The 24,150-nt window shown below is 40.7% G+C and overlaps 1 protein-coding gene across 2 annotated transcripts in view; it reads left to right on the plus strand.

The window, feature by feature from the left end:
- Window positions 1-24,150, plus strand: part of KYAT3 (kynurenine aminotransferase 3) — a 94,961-nt gene that overhangs the window by 13,828 nt on the left and 56,983 nt on the right. For both annotated transcript variants that reach the window (XM_043460745.1, XM_043460747.1), the window contains 2 exons: window positions 17,326-17,384; window positions 17,895-18,039. In XM_043460745.1, the coding sequence (XP_043316680.1) occupies window positions 17,326-17,384; window positions 17,895-18,039 (204 nt within the window). The remainder of the gene's footprint in view (window positions 1-17,325; window positions 17,385-17,894; window positions 18,040-24,150) is intronic.

The following is a 24,150-nucleotide window of genomic DNA, read 5'->3' on the forward strand; positions in this document are numbered from 1 at the left end:
CTTTTGAAGATATTTAGAGAAATATGATGGAGAAGACAATGGCAACCCACTCCAGTACTCTTGCCTGGAAAATCCCATGTGCAGAGGAGCCTGGTGGGCTGCAGTCATGGGGTCGCGAAGAGTCAGACACGACTGAGCGACTTCACTTTCACTTTTCACTTTCATGCATTGGAGAAGGAAATGGCAACCCACTCCAGTGTTCTTGCCTGGAGAATCCCGGGGAGGGCGGAGCCTGGTGGGCTGCTGTCTATGGGGTCACACAGAGTCAGACACGACTGAAGCGACTTAGCAGCGGCAGTGGCAGCAGCAGAGAAATATGATGGTTGATTGGGTATTAGATGATATTAAGGAATTACTGTTAGTGTGGTGATGACATTGAAGTTATACAAGAGAATATCAGTATTTTGTATAGATATATGCCAGGTATATATTTAGTGAAATGACTTAAAGTCTAGAATTTGCTTTTATTTTATTCCACAATTAAAAAAAAAAAAGGAAAGGAAAAGGAGGAGAGATGAAGCAAATGAGGCAAATCTTGATGCCGTTATTGAATCTGGGTAACCTGTATGAGTGTTTTATATCATAGTGAATCTTTTAAGTCTATGTCTTTACTTTGTGTTTCCACTTTCAGTGTTTCCCTTACAGGAACTTTCTGTTATTTTCCTATGCCATCTAGTGGCAAAATAATGTAATTTGTCTGCTTCTTTAAATTAAGAGCCATACCTTAGAAAACATTTAATATCTGTGAGAGAATTCTGTCTGTATCTGCTTTCTTGGGCAGCATTTTATCCAGAAGAAGAAAGAGGACATGGTTTAACAATATCCTGGCAGCTCTTTTTTTAAAATTTGAATGAACTGTATGTTTTAGAGCATGATAGTGAAGTGAGTGAAAGTTGCTCAGTCATGTCTGACTCTTTGTAACCCTAAATTCTCCAGGCCAGCATACTGGAGTGGGTAGCCGTTCCCTTCTCCAGGGGATTTTTCCAACCTAGGGATCGAACCCAGGTCTCCCACATTGCAAGTGGATTCTTTACCAGCTGAGCCACCAGGGAAACCTTTATAGCTTCAGATCAAAATTGAGCAGTACAGAGTTCCCATATATCCCCTGGCCCGAGACATGCATAGCCTCCCCTACTATCAATATCCCTCACCTGAATGGTGTATTAGTTACAAACATTGAAACTACCTTGACACATTATGTTCACACAAAGTCCATAATTTACACTGGGGTTCACTCTTGGCGTTGTGCATTCTGTGTGTTTTGACAAATGTATAATTACATGAATCCATTTTTACAGAATGACACAGAACAGTTTCTCTGCCCTAAAAATCCTCTGTCTTCTACCTGTTCGTCCCTCCTTCGCTCTTAAGTTCTCTAAACCGCTAATCCTTTTGCTGTCTATTTTGCCTTTTCCGAAGTGTATACATTTGTGATCATAACACATGTGGCTTTTTCAAATTGGCTTCTTTCACTTAGTAATATGCATTTTCCTCAATGTCTTTTCTTTGCTTGATGGCTCATTTCTTTTTTGCATGGAAGAGTATTCCATTATTTGGATGTACCACAATTGATCCATTCATCTATCCTAATTGCTTCCAAGTTTTAGAAATTATGAATAAATATGCTATAAACTTCAGTGTTTAGGATTTTATATGGACATAATTTCTTAACTCCTTTAGGTAAATACCAAGGAGAGTGATTGCTAGATTGTATGGTAAGAGTATCTTTAGTTTTCTAAGAAACTACCCTGTCAGCTTTCTAAAATCAGCTTATAATGGCAAAGTAAAACATAGATTGAAGACACTGACAGTGTGACGCAAAGTGTTCAGATTGAGTTTCTGTCTCTGCAACTAAGAGATCTAATTTGTATAGTTTTGGAGCATCTCTGCATTTGTTTGCTTCTCATTTTCTAAGCTAGGAAAGAGCATAACAAAGTATTTTATTGTTGTTGTTGGGTTTTGTTTTATTTTTTTAAGTCAGATTGGGGAACAACCAAATTTCTAATGGACTGTCAAACGGTAATGTGTCAATAAATTAACCTTTCCAAAGGGAAAGACACAAAGTTTCTTTTTAAAACAGATCTGTATTTAAACAAGAGACACAGTAAATCAATAATTATTTTTAAATGTATATACCATAAAACCACTGCCACAATCAGCATATAGAATATTTCCATCATCCCTGAAAGATGCTTCATGTTCCTTCACAGTCTGTCCACTCTGCTAATTTGCTCTTTGTCACCATAGATTATTTTGCTTTTTTTAAATTGTTATTTTATTTAAGTGGATCATGTACTATATACTCATTTGTGTGTGGGTTCTTTCACATGCATAATGATTTTAAAAGGACCCATGTTGTTGTTTTATGAGCTCATTGCTGAAAAGAATCCTACTGTATGGATGTATTGTTTGTTTAACCATTCATTCACCTGTTGATGGACTTATGTATTATTTCCAGGTTTTAGCTATTTTGAGTAAAGTTGTTATGAACATTGAGTACATGTGATTGTGTGAACATAGGTTTTCATTTCTCTTGTTTAAGTATCTAACAGTGGAATCACTGGGTTGTGGTAGACTTATATTCATTTTTAAAGCAATTGTTAGGCAGTTTTCCAAAGTGGTTGTATCATTTCACATTTCTTTCAGGGTTGTACAAGAGTTCTAGCTGCCTCACATCCTTGTCAACACACAATGTCTATAATTTTAGCCATTTTGATGGGTATCTAGTGGAAGCTCATTGTGCTTTTAATTTGCACTTCCCTGATGACTAATGATGTTGAGCATCTTTATAAGTGCCTTTTGGCCTTTCATATGCCTTTTGTGAAGTGACTATCAGAATTTTTGTCCTTTCTCGACTGGATTGTTTGCTTTCTTATTGAATTGTGTATTCTTAATGTGTACTTATGTACTCTAAATAAAAGTCTTCTGTAAAATAACATGTTGCAAACACTTTAATATTGTGACTTACCTGGCAACTATTTAAGAGATATTTGAGCCTACTGAAAGATATTATAGGGGAAGGGGGAAAATCAACTTTTTCCTCTATCCTAGGTTTTCTGACTGAGGCCCTAAGAATTAGACTGAAAAGAAAGATTAAAACAAGAGTAAAACACAAAGTGTTTAACATGCTCATTGTGTATACACACAGGAGAACTCAGTGAGATTAGTACCTCAGAGGAGTCATTAGAAATTGAGCTTATAAATAGCATCTTAACAAGGAACAGTAGATTTGTAGAGAAGGGACTTGACAAAGGAAAAAGTTTAGGAATGAAAACAGGGGCTGTATTAACAAGGTCTGTCTTGTAGAGTCTGGTGCTATCTCCGCTGATGGGAGTCTACAATTATCTCTGGTGATTAAGAATTGTCCTATTAATCCAGATGGAAGGGGGAGGGCAAACATTTTCCTATATGTGCATGCTCAGTCACGTCAGACTCTTTGTGGCCCTTTGGACTGTAGCCCTCAAGGCTCCTCTCTTCACGGGATTTCCCAGGCAAGAATACTGGAGTGGGTTGCCATTTCCTCCTCTAGGGGATCTTTCCTACCCAAGAATCAAGCCCGAATATCCTGAATTGCAGTCGAATTCTTTACTGCCGAGCCATCAGGGAGACCCTTTCTTGTGTGTGCCTCTTCACAATTTCCTTTGTTTCACAATGATCCTTATGTCAAAGTAGCATGGATTGGGTTGGCATATCTGATCTATAATACCATAATAGATTTTATATATTTTTTAAGTCAAGCAATAATAATAAACATTTTGCGTGATCACCATGTGCTTTACATGATATCTCATTTAATCCTTTAATACACAGTAACAACTGTATATTGTTAACACTCTTTTGTTTTCTCCAATTTACTGGTAAGAAAATGCAGTCTTGGAGGGTTTGGTGATTTTCTTTAGTCACAGTGTCAGTGTCTTCAATCATTGTACTGTATATTCCTAAGCAAAATTATTGATAACTCAATAAATATATTTTACTGAGAGTCTAAGATTTGAATATAAATATATAGATACATATACAGATATACGTGTACTTTTTTCCTAGGCAACCTGAAAGATAACACATGAGACACAGTTCAGGTTCTAAAAGAAAGCCTGAGAACAGACATTACACATGTGCCATAGAAATTGTGATAAGGAGGAAGAGAGAGGTCAGAGGGAGAATAGAGGAAGGAAAGATTACTTAGAATCTGAGAACATTCATTAGATGTTCAATCTAAGGTATGTCTCGTCAGATATAACAATTACCACAAACTTGATTGTATTATAGTGACAGTTACTCTCACAGTTCTAGGGTCCAGAATCCAAGATCAGGATCCACTGAGTCAAAATTAAGCTACCACCAGGACTACAGTCTCCCCAACCCCCTGGAGAGAGTCCATTTCTAGCCTCTTCCAGCTTCTGATACCTGCTGTTACTCCTTGTCTTATGGCCACATCACCCTAATCTTCATGGCTGGCATCTCCAAATAAGTCTCTGATCCATCTTTACATGGCCTTCTCTGTGTGTGTATAATCTACCTCTGCCTCCTCTTATAAGGACACCTGTGATTAAATTTAGGGCCCACCTGGATAATCCAAAATTGTCTCCCCATCTCAAGATCCTTAATTGAATCACATCTGCAAGGATATAAGGATGTGTATCACCTTCTAAAGTACCATTCACAGATATCAAGGATTGGGTGCAGATGTCTTTGGGAAGGTCGTTTTTGAGCCAAGCATAGCAGGATTATGGAGTAGATCATCTCCAACAGAGGAAAGAACTTGATTGAAAGCAAGTGAAAGGAAACTCATTGAAGATAATTAGAGAGTGGCAGGAGGGCCTGCGCTCTTGCATCACTGTATGAGACAGCAGGATGGGGGAGAGAAGGCTCAGGGGAGTAAGGGCCTTGAATGCCAGGTTGGACTGTGAGGTACATTCCATGGACTGAGGGGAGTCTCTGGAGATTTAATAACAAGCTGGTTATGTTAAAAAAAAAAAACACATCGGCATTATCATTTGACTGCATCCCCATTTCTGTCATGATCTTCCTACACACTGCTCTTTCTCACCTTTTCATCACTGTATTATACTTTTTAAATGGGAGGGAGACGGGGAAAAGGCCATGATTCATTAGCCAAAGTTAAGCCACTCAGTGTTTTTCCCTAGGATTTTTGAAACTGCCACCAGAGAAAGCTCTCAGTCGCTCTACGGTGGTGAAATTGGGAAGTCTCAATGTGTATTGTTTCATGTGGAGAAAAGTGGGCTGAGATTGTGTGGGAAAGTAGATAAAGCGGAACCCTGAGGAGGATTAAGTTTCTGGTTTCAATGTTACCCTTGAGTCTGGCTGCACCAGTTACCTTCTCATGGTGACATGAGCCTTCTAAGAAATTTCTTTTTCCCCTAAAGTGTTCAGATTGAGTTTCTGTTTCTGCAACTAAGAGATCTGATTTGTACAGTTTTGGAGCACCTCTGCACTTGTTTGCTTCTCATTTTCTAAGCCAGGAAAGAGCATAACAAAGTATTTTATTGTTGTTGTTGGGTTTTATTTATTTATTTTTTTCAGTCAGATTGGGGAACAACCAAATTTCTAGTGGACTGTCAAACGGGTAATGTGTCAATAAATTAACCTTTCCAAAGGGAAAGACACAAAGTTTCTTTTTAAAGCAGATCTGTATTTAAACAAAGGACACTGAGGAAGCTTTATAAGTGCTAAGAAATGAAGCCAATGATACTGTGTCGTCACCGCATCAGGGAAGTTGTTGTTGTTTAGTTGCTAGGTTGTGTCCAACTCCTGTGATCCTGTGGACTGCAGCACGCTAGGCTTACCTGTCCTTCACTGTCTCCTGGGGTTTGCTCAAACTCCTGTCCATTGAGTTGGTGATGCCATCCAATCGTCTCATCCTCCATCACCCCCTTCTCCATTTGCCCTCAATCTTGCCCACATCAGGGTTTTTCCAGTTAGTCGGCTCTTTGAATCAGGTATTGGAGCTTCATCTTCAGCATCAGTCCTCCCAGTGAGTATTCAGGGTTGATTTCCTTTAGGATTGACTGGTTTGATCTCCTTGCAGTCCAAGGGACTCTCAAGAGTCTTCTTCAGCATCACAGTTCGAAAGCATCAGTTCTTCGGTGCTCCGCCTTCTGTGTGGTCCAACTCTCACATCTCTATGTGACTACCTAACCCATAGATCTAAAAGATAATAGATGTTTAGGCTACCCCTGCAACCTAGCATTAAGGGGTATGCATTACATGGGTGCTTCCGCTCTGGTCCAGCCTAGTCTTAAAATGTGTGAATCCATTTGCTTCTCGTGCCTGGTTATTGTCTTCACCTCTCCACCCATTAACTCTGTCATTTCTGTTTCTGGCTTTTTCTTGCATCGTTTCTGTTTCACACTTGACTACCCTGTGAGTCATAGCTATCAGCTGCCTTGATTTCACGCTTTGAGCTCACTATGTTTTTTTTCCCTACATTTGCCCTATCCTATCTGTATGTGTCAGATCTTAGAGTCAGGGCCCTCAAATAAGATACTGCTGACCTGAGCATCTTTGAGTCTTAGGATAATGGGTTAAGTTCTTCTTTCCAAACTTTCCTATTCCAGGACCATTGCAATAGACTTTTTTTTTAAGTTGAACTGTATTTGACATACACTACTGTGTTAGTTTCAATTATATTACATTATGATTTGACATATGTATACATTGTGAAATGATCACAACAACACATAGTAACCATCTGTCCCCATACAACATTATTACAATGTTATTGACCATATTCCTTATGTTGTCCATGACATCCTCATGATTTATTTACTGCATTACTGCAGGTTTGTTCCTCTTCATCCCCTTTATCTATCCTCTTCTCCCTTCTGGGAGTTCTTTGTATCTGTAGAACTGTTTTTATTTTGCTCATTTGTTTTTGTTTTTTTTTTAGATTCCATATATAGGTGGGGTGTTTGTATTTCTCAGTCTGATCCCATGGACTGTACCCTCTGTCCGTGGAATTTTCCAGGCTAGGATACTGAAAGGGATTGCCATTCCCTTCTCCAGGGGATCTTCCTGACCCAGGGATCGAACCCAGATATCCTGCCTTGTAGGCATATTCTTTACCATCTGAGCCACCAGGAAAAACCCTCATTTAGTATAATGCCCTCTAGATCCACTCATGTTGTTATAAATGACAAGATTTTATTTATTTTTTTATTACTGAGTATATTCTACTGTGTGTGTGTGTGTGTGTATATTCACACATACCACATCTTGTTTTTCCATTTATCTATCAGTTCAGTTCAGTTCAGTCATGCCCAACTCTTTGCAACCCCATGGACTGCAGCACACCAGGCCTCCCTGTTTGTCACCAACTCCCAGAGTTTACTCAAACTCATGTCCATTGACTCGGTGATGCCATCCAACCATCTCATCCTCTGTCATCTCCTTCCCCTCCTGCCTTCAGTCTTTCCCAGCATCAGGGTCTTTTCAGATGAGTCAGTTCTTCACATCAGGTGGCTAAAGTATTGGAGTTTCAGCTTCAGCATCAGTCCTTCCAATGAATTCAGTACTGATTTCCTTCAGGATGGACTGGTTGGAGCTCCTTGCTGTCCAAGGGACTCTCAAGAGTCTTCTCCAACACCACAGTTCAAAAGCATCAACTCTCTGGTGCTCAGCTTTCTTCACAGTCCAACTCTCACATCCATACGTGACTACTGGAAAAACCATAGCCTTGATTAGACGGACCTTTGTTGGCAAAGTAGTGTCTCTGCTTTTTAATATGCTGTCTAGGTTAGTCATAACTTTCCTTCCAAGGAGCAAGTGTCTTTTAATTTCATGGCTGCAGTCACCATCTGCAGTGATTTTGGAGCCCAGAAAAACTAAGTCTGTCAATGTTTCCCCATCTATTTGCCGTGAAGTGATGGGACCAGATGCCATGACCTTAGTTTTCTGAATGTTGAGCTTTAAGCCAACTTTTTCACTCTCCTGTCTCACTTTCATCAAGAGGCTCTTTAGTTCTTCTTCACTTACTGCCATAAGGGTGGTGTCATCTGCACATCTGAGGTTTATCTATCAGTGGACACTTATCTTGGCCATTGGTAAATAATGATGCAGTGAACATTGGAGTACATATATCTTTTCAAATTAGTGCATTTGTTTATTTCGGGTAAATACTCATAGGTGAAATTGCTTGACAGTAACAACAATACCCACTACTTTGACTTGCAGCTTCAGTTTTGGGGCTTCCCAGGTGGCTCAGTGATAGGAGGTGCAGGTTTGATCCCTCTGTTGGGAAAATCTCCTGGAGGAGGAAATGGCAACTCACTCCAGTATTCTTGCCTGGGAAATCCCATGGAGAGAGGAGCCTGGCAGGCTAGTCCATGGGGTCCCAAAGAGTCAGACACAACTTAGGGACTAAGCATGCACACATATGTGAACATGGTAAGTAGTCCTATTTTTCATTTTTAAAAGAACCTCCTAATGTCTTCCATGGTGGCTGTGCTAATTTACAATCCCACCAGTAGTGCACCAGGGTTCCTTGTGAGAGCTGTTTTGACAGGTCCAGTAAACGTTTTACAGACTAACAGTGAGCTTTTTCTCATCTCTGCCAAGAGTGGCATCTAGTGGTGATTCTGTAGAACTGCAATTTTTCAGCTTTACATTAACAGCAAAAGATACTGCTTGTTATTTTACCAGCAGTTTTGCATTTATTACATAACATTTCGGTATATGTATACCAGGCATTCATCTACCTGGGAACAGAAGTGACTTCATGAAGTTAGCTGTCCAGAAATGATACAGGCCCTGTAGATGTTCCATTGTACAACTGGGACTCCTGTTTAATCCCTGATAGTATTTCAGGTTTATTTTCTTTTCCTAATATTGGACCTAATCTGGACAATAAGTCTCAGACAGTGAGCATTACCCCTACTGCTGAATCTTGACATCTCTGGGCATTGTTGGGTATCTTTTACCTTTTCCCTACAATAATTGTTTCCTCAGGCTACCTTACAATAAAGTAGCACAAACTAAGTAGCTTAAACAACAAAAATGTATTACCGAACAGTTAAGGACACTAGAAGTCCGGGATAAAGGTGTTGGCAAGGTTGGTTTCTTCTGAGGGCTCTGAGGCAGAATCTGTCCCGTGCTGGTCTCCCAGCTTCTGGTGATTAGCTGACAGTCTTTGGTGTTTCTTGACTCACAGAAGCATCACCCTGACCTCTGCCTTCACCTCCAGGTGCCATTCTTCCTGTGTGCTACTCGTCTCCACATTTACCCTTTTCATTTGGATGCCATTGGTTTTGGATTAGGGCCCACCCTAATACCCGTCAGAGATGCTCAGAGGGCTCAAATATACCTAGTGCCCACCATGACCCAGAGACTCCACAGAGACTAAGACAGAACGGTATTTGGGTGTCTCCTGAGGAGGTCAGCTGTAGGTCACCTGTAGGTCAGCAGTGGACTGCTGCAGGGGCAGGGGCTCTGGGTGCAGTAGACCAGGGTGTGGCATAAGCCCTCTTGGAGGAGGGGGCCATTTACCCCACCCTAGAACTGCCAGAACTCACACAGGACTGGGGCAACAGACTCTTGGAGGAAACAAACAGAAATTTGTGTGCACCAGCACCCAGGAGAAAGGAGCAGTGATCCCACAAGAAACTGACCCAGACTTGCCTGTGAGTGTCCAAGAGTCTTGAGTGGAGGTGTGGGTGGGTGGTGGCCTGCTGCAGGGTTGGGGGCACTGATGTAGCAGTGCATGTATGGGACCTTTTGAAGGTCGCCATTATCTTCATTACCCCCACCATAGTTTGGCCTCAGGTCAAATAACAGGGAGGGAACACATCCCCGCCCATCAACAGAAAATTGGATTAAAGATTTGCTGAGCATGGCCCAGCCCATCAGAAAAAGCCAGTTTCCTCCTTAGTCAGACTCTCCCTTAAGGAAGCTTCCATAGGTCTCTTACCTTTTCCATCACAGGGCAGACAGAATGAAAACCACAATCACAATCTGATCACATGGACCACAGCCTTGGCTAACTCAATGAAATTATGAGCCATGCCATGTAGGGCCACCCAAGACAGATGGGTCATGGTGGAGAGTTCTGACAAAACATGGTCCACTAGAGAAAGGAATGACAAACCACTTCAGTATTCTTGCCTTGAGAACCCCATGAATAGTATGAAAAGGCAAAAAGATAGGACACTGAAAGATGAACTCCCCAGGTTGGTAGATGCCCAATATGCTACTGGAGATCAGTGGAGAAATAACTCCAGAAAGAATGAAGGGATGGAGCCAAAGCAAAAACAACACCTGGTTGTTGATGTGACTTGTGATGGAAGTAAAGTCCAATGCTGTAAAGAGCAATACTGCATAGGAACTGGGAATGTTAGGTCCATGAATCAAGGCAAATTGGAAGTGGTCAAACAGGAGATGGCAAGAGTGAACATCAACATTTTAGGAATCAGTGAACTAAAATGGACTGGAATGGGTGAATTTAACTCAGATGACCATTATATCTACTACTATGGGCAAGAATCGCTTAGAAGAAATGGAATAGCCATCATAGTCAACAAGAGTCCAAAATGCAGTACTTGGATGTACTCTCAAAAATGACGGAATGATCTCTGTTTGTTTTCAAGGCAAACCATTCAATACTACAGTAATCCAAGTCTATGCCCCAACCAGTAATGCTGAAGAAGCTGAAGTTGAACGGTTCTATGAACCTACAAGACCTTCTAGAACTAACACCCAAAAAAGAAGTCCTTTTCATTATAGGGGACTGGAATGCAAAAGCAGGAAGTCTAGAGATACCTGGAGTAACAGGCAAATTTGGCCTAGCAGTACAGAACGAAGCAGGGGAAAGGCTAATAGAGTTTTGCCAAGAGAACCTACTGGTCATAGCAAACACCCTCTTCCAACAACACAAAAGAAGACTCTACACATGGACATCACCAGTGGTCAGTACCAAAATCAGATTGATTATATTCTTTGCAACCAAAGATGGAGAAGCTGTATACAGTCAGCAAAAACAAGACTGTGAGCTGACTGTGGCTCAGATCATGAACTCCTTATTGCCAAATTCAGACCGAAATTGAAGAAGGTAGGGAAATCCACTAGACCATTTGGGTATGACCTAAATCAAATCCATTACAGTGGAAGTGAGAAACAGATTCAAGGGATTAGATCTGATAGACAGAGTGCCTGAAGAACTGTGGATGGAGGTTCATGACTTTGTACAGGTGCAGTGATCAAGACCATCCCCAAGAAAAAGAAATGCAAAAAGGCAAAATGGTTGTCCGAGGAGACCTTAGAAATAGCTGTGAAAAGAAGAGAAGCAAAAAGCAAAGAAGAAAAGGAAAGATATTTCCATTTGAATGCAGAGTTCCAAAGAATAGAAAGGACAGATAAGAAAGCCTTTCTCAGTGATCAATGCAAAGAAATAGAGGAAACAATAGAATGGGAAAGACTAGAGATCTCATCAAGAAAATCAGAGAAACCAAGGGAACATTTCAGGCAAAGATGGGCACAATGAAGGACAGAAATGGTATGGACCTAACAGAAGCAGAAGATATTAAGAAGAGGTGGCAAGAATAGACAGAAGAATTATGCAAAAAAGATCTTCACGACCCAGATAATCATGATGGTGTGATCACTCACCTAGAGCCAGACATCCTGGAATGTGAAATCAGGTGGGCCTTAGAAAGCATCACTACGAATAAAGCTAGTGGAGGTGGTGAAATTCCAGTTAAGCTATTTCAATTCTAAAAGAGGATGCTGTGAAAGTGCTGCACTCAATATGCCAGCAAATTTGGAAAACTGAGCACTGGCCATAGGACTTGGAAAGGTCAGTTTTCACTCCAATCCCAAAGAAAGGCAATGTCAAAGAATGCTCAAACTACTGCACAATTGCACTCGTCTCACATGATAGCAAAGTAATGCTGTAAATTCTCCAAACCAGGCTTCAATAGTACGTGAACCGAGAACTTCCATGTGTTCAAGCTGTATTTAGAAAAGCCAGAGGAACCACAGATCAAATTTCCAACATCCATTGGATCATCAAAAAAGCAAGATAATTCCAGAAAAACATCTACTTCTGCTTTATTGGCTATGCCAAAGCCTTTGACTGTGTAGAACACAACAAACTGTGGAAAATTCTTCAAGAGATGGGAATACCAGACCACCTGATGTGCCTCCTGAAAAATCTGTATGCAGGTCAGAAAGCAACAGTTAGAACTGGACATAGAGCAATAGACTGGTTCTAAATTGGACAGGGAGCACATCAAGGCTGCATATTGTCACCCTGCTTATTTAACTTATATGCAAAGAACATCATGAGAAATTCTGGACTGGGTGAAGCACAAGCTGGAATCAGGATTGCCGGGAGAAATATCAATAACCTTTGATATGCAGATGACACCACCCTTATGGCCGAAAGCAAAGAAGAACTAAAGAGCCTGTTGATGAAAGAGAAAGAGGAGAGTGAAAAAGTTGGCTTAAAGCTGAGCATTACGAAAAGTAAGATCATGGCATCTGGTTCCATCACTTCATGGCAAATAGATGGGGAAACCGTGGAAACAGTGTCAGACTTTGTTTTTTGGGCTCCAAAATCACTGCAGATGGTGACTGCAGCCATGAAATTAAAAGACACTCACTTCTTGGAAGAAAAGCTATGACCAACCTAGATAGCATATTAAAAAGCAGAGACATTACTTTGCCAACAAAGGTCCATCTAGTCAAAGCTATGGTTTTTCCAGTAGTCGTGTATAGATGTGAGAGTTGGACCGTGAAGAAAGCTGAGCGCCAAAGAATAGATGCTTTTGAACTGTGGTGTTGGAGAAGACGCTTGAGAGTCCCTTGGACTGCAAGGAGAGCCAACCAGTTCATCCTAAAGGAAATTAGTCCTGAATAATCATTGGGAGGACTGATGCTGAAGCTGAAACTCCAATACTTTAGCCACCTGATGTGAATAACTGACTGACTCATTAGAAAAGACCCTGATGCTGAGAAAGATTGACAGCAGGAGGAGAAGGGGCCGACTGAGGATGAGATGGTTGGATGGCATCACTGAGTCAATGGACATGAGTTTGAGTAAACTCGAGGAGTTGGTGAGGGACAAGGAGGCCTGGCATGCTGCGGTTCATGGTGTTGCAAAGAGTCAGACACGACTGAGCGACTGAACTGAGCTCAATAATTATAGCTGCAGTGAAAAAAATGAAAGTGTTAGTTGCTCAGTGCTGTTTCTCTGTGACCCCGTGGATCATAGCCCACCAGGCTGTTCTGTCCGTGGAATTCTCTAGGCAAGGATACTGGAGTGGGTGGCCTTACCCTCCTCCATGGGATCTTCCCAACCCAGGGATTGAACCCAGGTCTCCCACATTGCAGGTGGATTCTTTTCTGTCTGAGCCACCAGGGAAGCCCGCGTCTGCAGTGAACCTATTTCTAAATAAGGTCAATTTCTGAGGTGCTCTCAACATAACAAGTAAGGGAGGGAGACAAGTGTCAAAGTTCAACCCATCACAACCACCCGTTTCATTGTTTATCCGGATTTTATTTTTGCCATATAGTCAGGCCTAGAAAGAATCTGCCTGCAATGCAGGAAACCTGGGTTTGATCCTCAGGTCTGGAAGATCCCCTGGACAAGGCAATGGCTACCCACCCAGTATTCTTGCCTGGAAAATTCCATGGACAGAGGAGCCTGGGGGGCTACAGTCCATGGACTCACAAATTGTTGGAGACGACTGAGTAACTAACACTTTCACTTTAAGCTATGAAATTGCTTTAGCCAATAAAATGTGAGTAGAAGTGATGGGTATACACCTAAGGAGAAAATTTTAAGAATTTTTTCCTTTTGCTGTGAATCTGGCAGTACTGCAGAAAGAATCTGTTTCATCGTCTTATGTCTCAGAGTCACAGTGACATGGAACAGAGTAGCACGTGACCTCCAGCGGATGTGTAGCATGAAAAAAAAATAAACCTTTTATTATTTTAAGCAACGGAGACTTTGGGGTCCTATGTTACTGAAGTGTTAACTTAAGGAAACTGATACCATAAGTTCACTCCTAATGTGTGGAATTTTCTCATTCGTTCATGAGATATTTTATAAAAGCTTGCTCTGGCTAGTCAAAGCTATGGTTTTTCCAGTAGCCATGTATGGATGTGAGAGTTGGACCATAAAGAAGGCTGATCGCTGGGAAATTGATGCTTTTGAATTGTGTTGCTGGAAAAGACTCTTGAGAGTCCCTTGGACAGCAAGGAGATCAAACCAGTCAATCCTAAAGGACATCAACCCTGAATGTTCATTGGAGGGACTGATGCTGAAGCTGAAGCTCCAATACTTTGGCCAGATGATAGGAAGAACCGACTCAGGAGAAGTGGGCAGCAGAGGATGAGATGGTTGGATGGCATCACCAACATCCAATGGACATGAGTTTGGGTAAACTCCAGGAGATAATGAAGGACAGTGTAGCTTTGTGTGCTGTAGTCCATGGGGTCGCAAAGAGTCGGACACAACTGAGCAACTGAATAACAAATGTGCTCCGCATAGTACTATGTGTTGGATACATGATGATTAATTTTATCTGTCAACTTGGCTAGGCCACACTACCCAGATATTTGGTCAAACACCAGTCTGGATGTTTCTATGAAGGTATTTTTCAGTTGAGAGTAACATTTCAATCACTACAGTTTAAGTAAAATGAATTATTAATACTCTCTGTGATGTGCATAGCCTTGATTCAATCAGTTAAAAGATGTAGAGAAAAAGACTGAGGATCCCCAAAGAAGGAGGAATTCTGTCTCTAGCTGTCTTTGGACTTCAGCTGCAACACCAGCTCTTCCTTGGCTGGAGCTCTGCAGGGCTTGAATTTGCTGGCTCCCACAATCTTGAGAGCCAGTTCTTTAAAATAAATCACTGTATATATGTACATCCTATTGGTTCTGTCTCTATAGAAAAATTCAATTAATACACACATCAGTGAACAGCAAACAAGCTATAAGTAGTCCTCACAAGGACTTAACAGTCTAAGGGAGGAAAAACAGAAAAGCAAACAGATAAAAAAGACAATGTTTTGTAGTAAATGCTGGATACTCCGTGTCATGGGAGCACAGAGGAGGAGCATCTGACCTTGACGGAATCAGAGAAGGTCTCTGGAGGAAACGGAGTCTAACCTGAGAACTGAAGGTGGCAGGTAGAATAGGAATTAATGGAGTGAAGGGACAAGGTTGTGGAGACCAGGGATTAGATTCAATGTAGAGCATGCATTCTTAACAGGGGCATTATTGTCCCCAAGGAGGAGAAACTGCTGCTTGGCAGGTGAAAGAAATCTTGGTTATTGCAATGTTTTCTGATTATCCAGAGCTCAACTCTGTCTAACAAAATCTTATTCCTTTACATTTAATGAGAGAAATGGGGAGGCATGTTTAGAAAAAATGTCTAAAAAGTCTCCATGGTTGGAAAGTGGTGACCAGAAAGAAAGAAAAAAAGAGGACTGAGAAACATTTGTATAGAAAGATCAGTTGTGTGGAGGAAGGATCACATATGAATCTTGTGAGAGAAGACTATAGAATATTTGATAGATCAGAATGTTCTAGACACAAATTTTAAAGAAAATTAAATCTGAAATGCATTTTGACTTATCTAGATAATTTAGGTAAAATTGGACTTTTTAGTCTAAATTATCTGCTATAGACTCTGCTTACTCTTATGTATGAATCTTTACTTTGTAGGCACATGCTGAATAAATCATTAAGATTTAAAAATTTCTTAGAGGGATCTCTTTGGTGGTCCAGTGGCTAAGACACTTCCAGTGCACTGGGCCTGGGTCAATCCCTGGTTAAGGAACTAGACCCCACATACCGCAACTAAGAGTTCACGTGCTGCAACTAAACATCCCCAGTATCGCAAAGAAGATGGAAGACCTGGCGCAGCCTAAATAAGTAAATAAATATTAAAAAAATTTTTTTTCTTAGAGATGGAAAAAGACAATTATTGAAATATCTTTTTCTGGGACTTTCCTAGCAGTCCGGTGGTTAAGACTCTGCCTTCCCAATGCAGGGGGCAGATTCAAACCCTGGCTGGGGAACTAAGATCCCACATGCCACGCAGCACGGCAGAGTTAGTCTTTTTCTATTTATCTTTCTGGGCGTTTTTAGTTTTATAATTGTAGTCTCTAAAATAGCATCATGTTCAGGTGGGCACTTAATCATAATGCCATTCTGGAAGGCACATTAACCTCTGGAGAATCTGCATGTGATTTACTTCAATGGAGTTTCAAAGATTAAAAAAAAATATATGAGAGAAACAAAAAGGTATATTTCTTGGTTCCATTATTAGAATAGAATGAGAACAATGGTCTATTTAATAACTGTTATCACTATCTTCCTTCTAGATTGAATTCAAATTACTTTACTATTTTATTAAGAAAATCTTTGCAAAAATGCTGCCAATCATTTCTTTTTATTTCAGCAGCTTATTAACAATGAAATCAAAGATAGCTCCATGCTTCTGAGAGATAATTTAAACTTCCTTTTAGAATCTTAAAGAAGTAAAAAATTGAATGCTTTGCTGTAATTTTAGCTTTTAATATGTCAAGCTTGCTTAATGTGAGTAGACCTGACCTAAATGTCTGATATACTTTTTTTAAAAGGCAACATTCTAGTAGTCTCTTTTAGAATGTCTTCTTCTGCAAAAGGCAGTGTGTGGAAACAGTGCTGAGTGTGAGTTCTAAAGTCAGACTGCCTGGGTTCATATCCTGAGTTGAATCTGTTTAGGTTTAAATGCTATTTGCTTTCATGAACTTGGGCAGATGTAAAGTTACATGATCTTATCCTCTCTGTACCTCACGTTCCTCATATGTAAATTATGGCTCGTGATAGAACCATAACATGGGGTTGTTGTAAATATTAACTGAGTTAATTATTTCAGACCCTTAGAACAGTGCCTGGTACACACTCAATAATGTTACCTATTACTACTATTATTTAGAACTCCTTATTGAGTAGTCTTGAAACCATCTGTTTTGGTGCTTCCTGTATGCCATATACGGAACTTACTTGGGAAACTGTTGATCCCCCTGACCTAAAATGATCTTCAGAGCATGACTCAAGATATTGCTTTAACTGACTTCTTTTTAGTACCATCATTGTTCTCTCCAGTACATTTCAGGCCTTTAAATTGATTTATTTAGAACAGTAGATGGGAGATGAATTCCTCTTGGGAATTTTTTAATGACATCTAGCATTTTTCTCTATGGTACTGCTTTTTCTATGGTGCCAGTAGAGAAAAGAAAGAGTTACCCATGATTTTCTGGCATTATTGTTTGATGAAGAAAATTTTTAAAACCCCTTCAATTTTATATATTTCAGAAAATGTCTTTGAAATTCAAAAATGCAAAACGAATTGAAGGCCTTGATAGCAATGTATGGTGAGTACCTTACAATGAACAATAATAATTGGGTAAAGTTTTTTTGCATCCATTCATTGGTAATGGAAGTAATGATTCATACACTTTTTTATTCCCTTAGCCACTGTGCCAGTCCCTGTGCTAGGCACTGGAAATGGACAGAGAAAGGGAGAAATTGGGTGATGACCTTGTGAAACTTACCTTCTTAATCCATGAACTTTTCCTGTTAGCTCTACTCTCTAATGAGAGAACCTAGCAGCAGATGGTTGAGGAAAAAAAAAAAAAATGTGATTAAAATATGGGCATCATGGAACTGAGATTTGTAAGAAACATTAAGTTTATCAGTTCAACCATCATTTTTCTAGGCAAAGTCATTTTGTAGATGGTAAAATTGTTGTCTTGAACTCATTAATTTTTTTTTGATCTGTAAGACTAAGCTAAGTCTTATTTTTCAGTTTTATAAGACTAAGAGATATAGAAAGCTAACTTTGTAATCATAGTGCTTACTAATACTAGTCGTTTTTATCTTAGGACTGAATTTACCAAACTGGCTGCAGACCCCTCTGTTGTGAATCTTGGCCAAGGCCTTCCAGATATATCCCCTCCGGTATATGTAAAGGAAGAGTTATCCAAGATTGCAGCAATTGATAATCTGAATCAGTACACAAGGGGCTTTGTAAGTATATGAGCACTGTATGTGGTGTGAGCGTGTGTTTTATATCGTATTGTGTGTGAATGTACTTCTGTCACTTCTCCGTAATTGGCTTTCTGGATCCAACTATCCCAGCCTGATGGACAGAGGAACCCTCACCTTGCCCTTATTTCCGAGGATGAGCTGTCCCCTACTTCCAGCTTCTCCACAGTCCTGTCTTGGCCCCTCCTTAATTACTGTTCCAGGATGGAGTTCCCATGGCAACAAAGAAAGGAGAGTATTCACTTGAGACGTGTTTTCTCTCCTTTCATACTTATGCAGCCTCAGCACTGGTCTCTTTGTTAATATCGTCTATTTCCAACTAGTTACTTCCTCTCTGCCTCAGCCCAACCTCATCCTTCTTGCTAGAATGCCTATGATAGCCAGAGAGTTCCCAGGTTCTACCAAAAAAAAGGTACCACAACTTACTAAGTGAATTGAGCAAAGTTTCGGGACACAAGGTCAATGTACAAAAATCAGTTGTATTTCTGTTGTACTAAAAGTGAAGTTAAAAAATAAAATTGGGGGTAGGAGCCAAGATGGCGGAGGAGTAGGACGGGGAGATCACTTTCTCTCCTACAAATTCATCAAAAGAATAACTGAACACAGAGCAAACTTCGCGAAACAACTTCTGATCGCTAGCTGAGGTCATCAGGCGCCCAGAAAAGCAGCCCATTGTCTTCGAAAGGAGGTAGGACAAAATATAAAAGATAAAAAAGTGAGACAAAAGAGCTAAGGACGGAGATCCGTCCCGGGAACTCTTAGGCGGCATTGCTTGGGGTAGGGTCCGGGCCTGAGAGCCCTGAGGACAATCGGAGGGAGCTTCTGTGAGTTGCCAACTTGAACTGTGGGAGACCAAAAGAGAGAGAGTAAATTAACCGGCCCAAACACACTGCCGGCCGCTTGCAGAACAGAGACCGAGAGGGTCCAGAGAGGAGCTCGCAGGCTGCGGACCCGCCCAGCCCCGCCGGAGGCAGGAGGCAGGGGGTAGGGGAAGGTCGCGGCGAGACACAGGGCGCAGGCACCCGACCCGCGCGGGCGGGGACTGGGGCTGGGGACGCGGAGGGCAGAAGGCGCGCGCACCCGACTGGCGCCAGAGGAAACTGAAACTGGGTCCGTGGAAGGGAGTGGGCGCGCCACACCTGGGGAGAGTGCGCCCACCAAGCCCCTCGCTGCCTGGACCGCTCTGACGGGAAAGGCACAGAGAGCAGGCGCAGCTTTTCGTTCTGCGCTTTTGTGGAACACCCGAGGGCTGGAGCCTCGCGCAGCGCGGGGCGCGCTCCATATAGAACAGCCGGGAGCCTGAGCAGCGCAGACGGAGAAAGCAGCGTCAGCCCCTCCCGGCAGCGCCAGCCGGACCCCACAGCCCAAGCCCGTCCCCATAGCACCAGCCACTTCCGGCAGCGCCAGCCCCTCCCGGCAGCGCGACGGAACTAGCTACCTGAGTTAGAGTCCACCTCCGCCCGCCTGTGTCAGGGCGGAAATGAGGCTCTGAAGAGACCGGCAAACAGAAGCCAAATAAACAAAGGGAACCGCTTCAGAAGGGACTGGTGCAACAGATTAAAATCCCCCTAGGAAACATTGACTACACCGGAAGGGGCCTGTAGATATCGAGAAGCGTAAGCTGGAACGAGGAGCTATCTGAAACTGAGCCGAACCCACACTGACCGCAACAGCTCCAGAGAAACTCCTAGATACAATTTTACATTTTTCTCTTTTTTTTTTCTTTTTTTTCCTTTTTTTATTTTTTATTTTTTCTCTTTTATTTTCCTTTAAAATCCCCTATTACTCCCCCATTACTCCTTAACTTTCATTTCCATAGACTTCTACGATTTTTTAATTAGGGGATTTTTTTCTTTCTTTCTTTTTTTCTTTTTCTTTCTTTTTTTTTTCTTTTTTCTTCTTTTTTTTCTTTCCTTTTTCTCTTCTATTTTCTATTTTTCTTTTTCTCTTATTTCTTTTAAAGTCCTCTAGTCCTCTACTACTCCTTAATTTTCATTTTCAATACACTATAACCTTACAAAAAAAAAGAAAAAAAAGAAGAGAAGCCCTATTTTTAAAACGAAGATTATTCTCTCCCAATCTTGACTCTCTGTTTTCTACCTCAGAACACCTCTATTTCCTCCTTTCCCCTTCTCTTCCCAATCCAATTCTATGAATCTTTGTAGGTGACTGGGCTACGGAGAACACTCTGGGAACAGACAGCTGCGTAGATCTGTCTCTCCCCTCTTGAGTCCCCCCTTTTCTCCTCCTGCTCATCTCTATCTCCCTCCTCCCTCTCCTCTTCTTCATGTAACTCTGTGAACCTCTCTGGGTGTCCCTAACGGGGGAGAATCTTTTCACCATTAACCTAGAAGTTTTCTTATCAGTGCTGTATAGTTGGAGAAGTCCTGAGACTACAGGAAGAATAAAACTGAAATCCAGAGGCAGGAGACTTAGCCCAAAACCTGAGAACACCAGAAAACTCCTGACTACATGGAACTTTAAGTAATAAGTGACTGTCCAAAAGCCTCCATACCTACACTGAAACCAACCACCACCCAAGAGCCAGTAAGTTTTAGAGCAAGACATACCACGCAAATTCTCCAGCAACGCAGGAACATAGCCCTGAACATCAACATACAGGCTGCCCAAGGACACACCTAACACATAGACCCATCTCAAAACTCATTACTGGGCACTCCATTGCTCTCCAAAGAGAAGAAATCAAGTTCCACGCACCAGAACACTGACGCAAGCTCCCCTAACCAGGAAATCTTGACAAGCCAATCGTCTAACCCCACCCACTGGGTTAATCCTCCACAACAAAAAGGAACCACAGACCTCCAGAATACAGAAAGCCCACTCCAGATACAGCAATCTAAACAAGATGAAAAGGCAAAGAAATACCCAACAGGTAAAGGACCATGAAAAATGCCCACCAAGTCAAACAAAAGAGGAGGAGATAGGGAATCTACCTGAAAAAGAATTTAGAATAATGATAATAAAAATGATCCAAAATTTTGAAAACAAAATGGAGTTACAGATAAATAGCCTGGAAACAAAGATTGAAAAGATTCAAGAACTGTTTAATAAAGACCTAGAAGAAATAAAAAAGAGTCAATTAAAAATGAATAATGCAATGAATGAGATCAAAAACACTTTGGAGGGAACCAAGAGTAGAATAACGGAGGCAGAAGATAGGATAAGTGAGATAGAAGATAAAATGGTGGAAATAAATGAAGCAGAGAGGAAAAAAGAAAAAAGGATCAAAAGAAATGAGGACAACCTCAGGGACCTATGGGACACTGTGAAACACCCCAACATTCGAATCATAGGAGTTCCAGAAGAAGAAGACAAAAAGAAAGGCCATGAGAAAATACTCGAGGAGATAATAGCTGAAAACTTCCCTAAAATGCCACCCAAGTCCAAGAAACCCAGAGAGTTCCAAACAGGATAAACCCAAGGCGAAACACCCCCAAGACACATATTAATCAAACTAACAAAGAACAAACACAAAGAACAAATATTAAAAGCAGCAAGGGAAAAACAACAAATAACACACAAAGGGATTCCCATAAGGATAACAGCTGATCTATCAATAGAAACCCTCCAGGCCAGAAGGGAATGGCAGGACGTCCTGAAAGTAATGAAAAAGAATAACCTACAACCTAGATTACTGTATCCAGCAAGGATCTCATTCAGATGTGAAGGAGAACTCAAAAGCTTTACAGGACAGCAAAGCTGAGAGAATTCAGCACCGTCCAGAACCAGCTCTTCAGCAAATGCTAAAGGATCTCTTAGACAGGAATGCAGGAAAGGTTGTATAAACGTGAACCCAAACAACAAAGTAAATGGCAACGGACCAACACCTAGCATAATTAACCTTAAATGTTAAATGGTTGAATGCCCAACCAAAAGACAAAGGACTGGACTGAATGAATGGATAAAAAAACAAGACCCCTATATATGCTGTCTACAAGAGACCCACCTCAAAGCAAGAGACACATACAGACTAAAAGTGAAGGGCTGGAAAAAAATATTTCATGCAAACGGAGACCAAAAGAAAGCAGGAGTCACAATACTCATATCAGATAAAATAGACTTTCAAATAAAGGATGTGAAAAGAGACAAAGAAGGACACTACATAATGCTCAAAGGATCAATCAAAGAAGAAGATATAACAATGATAAATATATATGCACCCAACATAGGAGCACCGCAATATGTACGGCAAACACTAACGAGTATGAAAGAGGAAATTAATAGTAACACAATAATAGTGGGAGACTTTAATACCCCACTCACAACTATGGATAGATCAACTAAACAGAACATTAACAAGGAAACACAAACCTTAAATGACACAATGGACCAGCTAGACCTAATTGATATCTATAGGACATTTCACCCCAAAACAATCAACTTCACCTTTTTCTCAAGTGCACACGGAACATTCTCCAGAATAGATCACATCCTGGGCCATAAATCTGGTCTTGGAAAATTCAAAAAAATTGAAATCATTCCAGTCATCTTTTCTGACCACAGTGCAGTAAGATTAGATCTCAATTACAGGAAAAAAATTGTTAAAACTTCAAACATATGGAGGCTAAATAACACGCTTCTGAATAACCAACAAATCATAGAAGAAATCAAAAAAGAAATCAAAATATGTATAGAAATGAATGAAAATGAAAACACAACAACCCAAAACCTATGGGACACTGTAAAAGCAGTGCTAAGGGGAAGGTTCATAGCATTACAGGCTTACATCAAGAAACAAGAAAAAAACCAAATAAATACCCTAACTCTACACCTAAAGCAATTAGAGAAGGAAGAAATGAAGAACCCCAGAGTTAGCAGAAGGAAAGAAATCTTAAAAATCAGGGCAGAAATAAATGCAAAAGAAACTAAAGAGACCACAGCAAAAATCAACAAAGCTAAAAGCTGGTTTTTTGAAAAAATAAACAAAATTGACAAACCATTAGCAAGACTCATTAAGAAACAAAGAGAGAAGAACCAAATCAACAAAATTAGAAATGAAAATGGAGAGATCACAACAGACAACACTGAAATACAAAGGATCACAAGAGACTACTACCAGCAGCTCTATGCCAATAAAATGGACAACTTGGAAGAAATGGACAAATTCTTAGAAAAGCAAAACTTTCCAAAACTGAACAGGACAGAAATAGGAAGATCTTAACAGACCCATCACAAGCAGGAATCGAACTGCTAATTCAAAAATCTTCCAGCAAACAAAAGCCCAGGACCAGAATGCTTCACAGCTGAATTCTACCAAAAATTTAGAGAAGAGCTAACACCTATCTTACTCAAACTCTTCCAGAAATTGCAGATGAAGGTAAGCTTCCAAACTCATTCTATGAGGCCACAATCACCCTAATTCCAAAACCAGACAAAGATGCCACAAAAAAAGAAAACTACAGGCCAATATCACTGATGAACATAGATGCAAAAATCCTTAACAAAATTCTAGCAAACAGAATCCAACAACATATTAAAAAAATCATACACCATGACCAAGTGGGCTTTATCCCAGGAATGCAAGGATTCTTTAATATCCGTAAATCAATCAATGTAATACACCACATTAACAAATTGAAAGATAAAAACCATATGATTATCTCAATAGATGCAGAGAAAGCCTTTGACAAAATTCAACACTCATTTATGATTAAAACTCTCCAAAAAGCAGGAATAGAAGGAACATACCTCAACATAATAAAAGCTATATATGACAAACCCACAGCAAGCATCACCCTCAATGGTGAAAAATTGAATGCATTTCCCCTGAAATCGGAACAGACAAGGGTTTGCCCCACTCTCACCACTACTATTCAGCATAGTGTTGGAAGTTTTGGCCACAGCAATCAGAGCAGAAAAAGAAGTAAAAAGGAATCCAGATAGGAAAAGAAGAAGTGAAACTCTCATTGTTTGCAGATGACATGATCCTCTACATAGGAAACCCTAAAGACTCTACCAGAAAATTACTAGAGCTAATCAATGAATATAGTAAAGTTGCAGGATATAAAATTAACACAGAGAAATCCCTTGCATTCCTATACACTAACAATGAGAAAACAGAAAGAGAAATTA

This window comes from Cervus canadensis, chromosome 2 (assembly GCF_019320065.1).
Source record: "Cervus canadensis isolate Bull #8, Minnesota chromosome 2, ASM1932006v1, whole genome shotgun sequence".
Taxonomy (NCBI): Eukaryota; Metazoa; Chordata; class Mammalia; order Artiodactyla; family Cervidae; genus Cervus; species Cervus canadensis.